This window comes from Vitis vinifera, chromosome 4 (genome assembly GCF_030704535.1).
Source record: "Vitis vinifera cultivar Pinot Noir 40024 chromosome 4, ASM3070453v1".
Taxonomy (NCBI): domain Eukaryota; kingdom Viridiplantae; phylum Streptophyta; class Magnoliopsida; order Vitales; family Vitaceae; genus Vitis; species Vitis vinifera.
The window spans coordinates 11077257-11084921 of NC_081808.1; the positions used below are offsets into that span (position 1 = coordinate 11077257).

At 36.1% G+C, this 7665-nt stretch overlaps 1 protein-coding gene across 1 annotated transcript; it reads right to left on the bottom strand.

Annotated features, from left to right (window-relative positions):
* Positions 1 to 221: 221 nt before the first annotated feature.
* LOC100244457 (protein ALTERED XYLOGLUCAN 9) lies at positions 222 to 7279 on the bottom strand. Its single transcript, XM_019219161.2, has 2 exons — positions 5785 to 7279; positions 222 to 535 (listed from the first exon to the last, which is right to left on the bottom strand). The coding sequence occupies exon 1, from the start codon at positions 7010 to 7012 to the stop codon at positions 5951 to 5953; it is 1062 nt and encodes a 353-aa protein (XP_019074706.1). The 5' UTR covers positions 7013 to 7279; the 3' UTR covers positions 222 to 535; positions 5785 to 5950.
* Between the last annotated feature and the right edge of the window lie 386 nt (positions 7280 to 7665).

Below are 7665 nucleotides of genomic sequence, written 5' to 3' on the forward strand. Positions count from 1 at the left end.
TCTCTCCCATAATCCAATATCATCCTTTTGATCTCAACCTTAAATTAGGGGTTAACCATTTCATAGAAAGTTGGAAACACAGAAGACAGAACTCACATCAGTTATTTTTTTTTTCATCAAGAATAGTCATGCAATTTTAGAACAATCATTAACTAAAGATACAAACCACTGAACTCCATTAATATTAGTAATGAGAAAAAGGCCCCAAACATCAGTATGAATTAAGCAAAATGGAGTAGAAGACTTTGTATTGTATAAAGGAAAAGAGACACGATGGTGTTTAGATAATTGGCAAACATCACAATGAAAATCATTAATATCTATTCCTTGAAATAACAAAGCAAACATTCTTTTTAACACAGAAAATGAAGGATGTCCCAACCAAAGATGGTGTAGCCAAATCCGAGCTCCATTGACTGAACTTTTCTGAAAAATAAGTTGAAGAAAGATGGTTACTTCTGCCACTAATTGTTTCAAGATAGTATAGCCCCTCCTTTTCCTTAGCATACCCAATCATTCTCCCTGTAACTTGTTCCTGAAACACATGATGAGTTAGGACGAATGTCACGCAACAATTAAGATCTTTTGTTATTTGGTGAACTGACAAAAGATAAAGAGATAAGTTTGGAACATTTAATGTGAGAGAGGATGTTAAGATAATTTATCCTTGACCAGCCACGGAAGCCTGTATTCCATTGGCTAATCTTTGATTTACAGAGCAAGGATCATAGGCAGTGAATCAATTGGATGAAGTTGTCTTGTGGTCTATTGCACTTGAGTTGATCACGCAAGTACTAGAAAAACAATCTTTTGAGGCACTAAAAGAATGAAATAGAGAATACTTGCCTGATAGTGCTAAAGAGCAAGAAAATTTCGGATTTTCTAGTGAGGTAAGTAGACTCCCAAGCTGCTCAATCTCTTCTCTATTGAATCCATTAATTTCTAGTGTAGTGGGAGTTGTGTTTTCCGGGTGAGGGTTGTATTCAGAATGCACAATGTTGACTTGTCCATTCTGTTGTCCAGATTGAGCATTTCGGTTACCACAATCTCTTCCAAAGAACTGTGGCAGTTTTCCATTAGGTTTTCCACAATTCTCCTTGGTATGTCTTGGCTTTTGCAGTAAGCACACCATAGATTGTCTTGATTGGTTTGCTCATTCCTTCTGGTCTTGTTTGATGCTCCACTTCCTGAATATGGTACGCTGCCATTTGATTTTATGGTGACAAAGGCTGAGTTCTCTGTGGTAGGGGAATCAAGCATCGCAATCCTCCTTTCTTCGTCCACCCTTATGATTGAAAAAAATTCATTCAATGATGGCAGACCTTTTGCCAAGTACATGCACTCTCTCTTGGTCATACTCCCCATTAAGGCCAACAAGGAACTCAAAAATCCTTTCTCTTTCAACAAACTGTTGTATCATTGCAGCATCTTCGCTGCACTTAAATCCCACAAACCCTTCATCATATTGTAATATTCTGTAACAGACATATTACCTTGCTTGGTGGCTATGATTTTAGTCTTTATTTCATATGTTTGGACAACATCTTGGACCTTGGAATAGGTCTGTCTAACAGCCTCCCAGATTTCCCTTACTGTTGTAAGAAACATACATGTTCTGCTTATTTCCAGTTGCTTTGAATACCACAACCAAGAGATGATCATGGAACCTCCTCATCCCAAACTGTAAATCTTGGATCATATTCACTGGGTGCAGAGCCTATTAAATGACTCAGCTTTCCCTTCCATTCAGGAATGTTTTCACAAGCTCTGACCAAATCAAATAAATGCGCCATTGAGTCTAAATGAGGCTTGTAGATTCTGGTATTTTCCAGATGAATTTTGGGTGGGAACAATATTGGAATCAGCATTGGTTGTAGTGATTTCGGAGGCTTCTGATATTTTCTATTAAAGAGAATGAAAATACTGGGTATGGTTTGGTAATGATTCTGCCAGCAATGAATGTCATGCAATTCTGGCAATTAGGGCTGAGAAAAAACTGGTTGAAATCATAAGGAAAGACCATAAGGACCTGTTTGGTTCGGAGGCTTCTGATATTTTCTATTAAAGAGAATGAAAATACTGGATATGGTTTGGTAATGATTCTGCCAGCAATGAATGTCATGCAATTCTGGCAATTAGGGCTGAGAAAAAAACTGGCTGAAATCATAAGGAAAGAGCATAAGGACCTGTTTGGTAACTCTTCTAGAAAATAGTTTTTGTTCTTCAGAAAAAAAAAAAAAAACATGAAAACATGTTTCATAATAAAAAAACAAAACCATTTTCTGTTATTAAAAATGGAAAACAGTTTTTTATTATTAAAAATAGATAACAGTATATTTTCAGATAACATCTTTTAGTTATTTTTAATTATTTTCACTTGTTTTGCTATTTTAAAAAATAATTATACAAATATAGAGAATAGCTAAAAATAAGCACCATATATAAAAGTTATTTTTAAAATATAGAAAATAGATTAAAAACATTTCAAGTTTTCAAATAGAGATTTATTCTACAAAACATCAAAGAATAGTTTTTAAAAACTATTTTCAAGAACTGTTTTTAAAAACAGTTACCAAATAAAGCCAAAGGTTGTAATACCATGTGAATAGGATACAATTACTGTATACTGATTTGAATAATCTGTATGAGGGATTTATATAATGCTTTACAATAAAAAATAGGAAACTAAAAGAGAAATCTGCTCCCACAACTGGGTAACAGATTTTACACAAAGTTATGAACCTAAGAAAACAAAATACAAAAAAAAAAAAGTTCAAATAATTTGAGGAGCAAATAAAGGGAAAATAAGTTTTTCCCTTTCTTGGTCTGATTCATCAACAACATGGTCTTCAAAATACCATAAAAGACTAAAGCAACTCTGGCTAAATAAAATTGTAACTAATAATCCTTTAATACTACCTCTTAAATTGGGGCATATATATTTGTAAGACTTGGCTTGAAACATAGAAAATAAAATAAAATAAAAAATCTTTTTAGAGGTTAGAAAAACATTTTCCACCTGATTGTTATATTTGATACACGGTATTATCACTTTCTTTCTCATCACAACATTTTTAACAAAATGATAGTGAACCTAAATATGCTCACTTTCTCACATGAAGCATAGGCTGATTGCCAATGTGAACAACAACCTGATTATCACAATACATAGTCACAACCTCTTCAAGAGAAAATCCAAACTCCTATGGAAAATTCTAGATCCACATTAGCTCACACAATATATTAGCCATAGCCCTTTATTATATATTTCGACACTAGATCTTGCAACTAAATTTTATTTTTACTCCTTCAAGTAACTAGGTTACTAAAACAAAGGTATAATACCTATGTGGACCTCCTATTAGTTGAGGATCAGCCCAATTTGCATCTAAGAAGCTCAGAAAATCACAGATAGAATCACCTTTTTTTTGTAGAGCACATTCATACTTATGGTACCTTTGAGATACCTATACCCTAGGATACTACATAATGTTTCCCAATTAATCTTCTTGGGTGCTTCTATGAACTTGACCCATTGTACTAACAAAAAAGGTAATCACAAGTCTAGTAACTATTTAATAAATGAGTTTAACTAAAGACATGTTGGGAAGAGAAGGTCTGAAAATAATTCACATAATAAGTTTGATTACAAACCCCTTGGCAACTAATTGGGCCTTCAATCATTCTATAGTCCCATCTAGATGATACTTGATGGAAAAAACCCATTGACAACCAATAACATCCTTCCTTAGTTAAATTAACAAGTTCCCATGTATCTTTGTTAGAGAGAGCATGCATATCTTTTTCCATTGTCTTCTTTTACCCTAGGTGATTTAGAGTTTCCTAATAAGATTTAGGAATGAAATAGAAGACAAGGCACAAACAAAATATTTAAGAGTAAAGGAGCCCTTGAGACTTGGCTCAATCGGGACAAAAAGTTACCTATCAAAAAAAAATATATACATATTTAAGAGTAAAGGAAAGGTTATATCCAAAGATATATAGTGAGTAAGAGGATGATGATTACAATTGTGATTATCTTTACTAGGTACAATAGGAAGCTATGGTTCATTAACAACTGCGGAAACTAAGATAGAAGGTATAGGAACATCCACCAAAGAGCTTGAAGGAGATCGATGTTGAGCTTCATCTCTCTCTCTCTCTCTCCGCCCCCCCTCTCTCTCTACGTGTCTATCTATCTCTTAAAAATTGATAATTAAAAACAAAAGAAAAATGTGTTTTTAAAGTTTAACTAATCAGATTGTGAACACACACGTGCACACACAGACATGCACACTCTTCAAAAAAGAATAATTAAAAGAAATAGAACCAAATGTGTTTTCAAAGCTTAACTAATCAAATCACTAAATGCCTATACACCCATAGATGCACAACCACATTCACACACAAACTCTTAAAAAATAATAATTAAAATGACGAGAAAATGTGCCAACCTATGAACACACACTCACTTTCTCTTTCTCTAAAGAAAAATATATAATTATAAAAATAGAAGAAAATGTGTTTCCAAGTTTCAACAAATCCAATCTGTGAACCTACACACACACACACACATGAAAGCACACCACACACAAAGGCATGCACGAAAGCACACTACACACATGAAAACACTCCCTCCCTCCTCCCTTTCTCCCTCCTTCCCTATTCCACAAAAATCACCATAGAACACTCATAAGTAAATAAAACTACTTCAAACCATTGGAAATAGACATTTTTTCAATTATTTTTCACTTCTTCCTTTTTCCCTTTTAAAATCTATAAATAATTTATCAAGGCAGTGCTGAATCATCTCCAACATGCTAAGCTGAAACTATTGATGCCAACAACTAATCAAAGATTCTGTACAATCAATCAATAGGGTAAGATAACCACAAGAATGGTGGTGGAGTTGCAGTTGAAAATAATGCAGCAGACCCAAGTCACTCAAATCTCCAGAGGCCAAAATAGAAGACTTGTCAAACAAATTCTTGAAAGAAAATTTTATAACTGGGATGGTAACTTAAGGTATATGTTGAATTCTATTAGGGTAACCTAATTAAACATTGACTATCAATCATATAAGCATGGCCAATTTACATCTAGAAACTCCAGACCAATTCAGTGGCCTGTGACAACCTCCATTAAACACTACTGTTTGTGGTAAGGAGAAACAAAGGAAGATTCTCATAATCCTCATAATGAAGATATCACAATGAACTATTATTAAATAGGGGTCTCAAAATAATCCCATTAAAGGAGTTAGAAACCATTATAGAATCATTTGAATATACCTTATCAATGCTTTTCTTTTGTTAGATATATATCTCAGCAATCCAAACAAAATGAGGACAAAATTTATTATACTATACAAGTAGGAGATTTTTGTGCATAAAAGAAGTGACTATTTGCTTTTCTTTTAATTCTTGAATGCAACATTGGATTTCTTGATATCAAACTAAAATCCAAGAGAGAGCATTAAACAATAAACAAATCACTTTGAAAGAATGCTATACAACCACAGTATTTTCCAGTATAAAATCAAAGTGAGTCAACAGGATCTCAAGGTGCTTGCTATGAAACTGAACTACAAGGCAAGAATCAAGTACTCTTAACAGAACTTTGCATTCTGTTCACATCAGAACTGGCTGAGAATTTCCTAGTTTCTCATATAGAATACATGTAATGTGACTACTCAGTATTCATACAAAATGGTTGAGGAAGAAATAACCAAAAAGGAAAAGCAAAAGAGCCCTCAATATGAAAGAACTAGAACAAAATTTTTACCTAGAAACCCAGGAAAAAACCTGGCGGAAGTCAAGGATGCTATATATAAGAGGGAAGAATTCGACCTCTTGCAAAAGCCAAAAAGCTATTTAGTACGGTGGGGACTCATTCAGCCAGTTTCATGGGCGGTGGGATTCAGTTAAACATTGAAGTTATTTGGATTCCTTCAAAGCTTCTGATGAGATTCAATAAGCAATGCATTTAGCATGACATGGACAGCAGCTTCATAAACAATCCCATCATAATGCATTCCATCTACAGTACAAGATGTGCCGCAATTCCTACCCAATGATTCAACATCCAGTAATATCAAGGGCCCTCCTCCCCATTGGCGCAATAGCTTACTTTGGTAAAGCTCTGTATCATAAGCAGACAGCATAGCATCACTCATCTTCACCCTCTTCTCTTCTGTATTTAACATTGAGTTTATCAGCCTTGGCATGCCCACCCAAAAGAAGTGAGGCGACCTTATAGACACCGAACCTGACCCTCCTGTTAGGGAGGGGGAGATTGGCGCCAGAGAGACCACCAGATTCCTCAGTAATTGCAGCGAAACCCCATAATCTGATGAGTTGGTGATGTGAAGCATGTGCCACAACCCCGAACCCATCACCAAAACATCCGGGTAATTTCCATTCCGCTTCAACTCCGTCATCAATCCAGTCAAATTTGCGACATAAGGCGCCCAAATGAAATCCAATTTCATCCCAATCTGGCCCATCACAATCCGATAATCGCTGTGCCGTTTGAACAGATCTCCCTTAACCACCTCCATATCATCTGAATCCAAAACCAAACTGAGCAGCGACAGGGCCATCAGCCGCTCCTGGGAGTCTCCGGCAACCACAACCCACGAACCATTGAGCAAATCCGAAGCATCCGAGCGGCCGAGCCGCTGGAAGTCGCAGGCGAGCACTGGGGGGGAATTGGCCCAAGCGTAGTCCACAGAAGAATAGTTATCGCTTTTGTGGAGGAAGGAGATGTCGTGAAGAAATGAAATACAGGAATCTCTACTGCTGGTGCGATCGACGGAAGAAGAGAGTGATGAAAGGGCGTCATAAATGGAGGGGAAGTAAGGGGTGAGGTGGACGCCAACGGCGAGGGTGATGAAGAGTGCGCCGCTGAAGAATAGCATTTTGTTGCGGCTGAGGTGCCAACCGGCCATCCCCATGGGCACGAACAGCACCACGCAGGCCGCTAAGACGCCCAATTGGACGCCTCCCACCATTATTCCCCTCTCTTTTTGAGTCAGATCTCCGACTTCTGATCACAAAATTATACCAATGTTTGTGTTCGGAGAAGGGGGAGTTTGGTTGATGACAGTAATGGCACAGCCGCTTTGGAGCTTTTGCCTTTTGCCTTGAAAACCAAGCGTTTTTCCTTTCGCTCTCTCTCTCTCACTCGAGAGTCGACACCCTTCTCGTCTCAGGAAATTCTCTCTTTTCCAATCCTCCTCACAACACGATTAATGCAATCAAGTAAATGGATAAAAAGTTTTTTAACCATTTTCATTGCTTTGTTTGGTTTCCAGGAAGCACCGAGAACAAAATAGAAAGGATCACGGTTTTCTCAAGTTATGTTTTACCATATATATTATTAGAAAAAAAAAATAAATAAAAGAAAGGAAAAAGTAGTAAGGGAATTATGACAGAATTCTAGGGTGTGATTTCTGTTAATCCACATCTCTTGTTTATAGCAGTTGAAAAAACTAGAATTAAATACAATATTTAATTCTCTACGAGGAATATAAAACTATTTGTATGGATAATTACGAGGTCATTCACAATTATCTATACATATTTGTAACACCCCTTCTTAAATGACCATCACTACCGATAAATAATTAGGTAAACTTTGATTGTTAGAACTGTTTCACTAAAT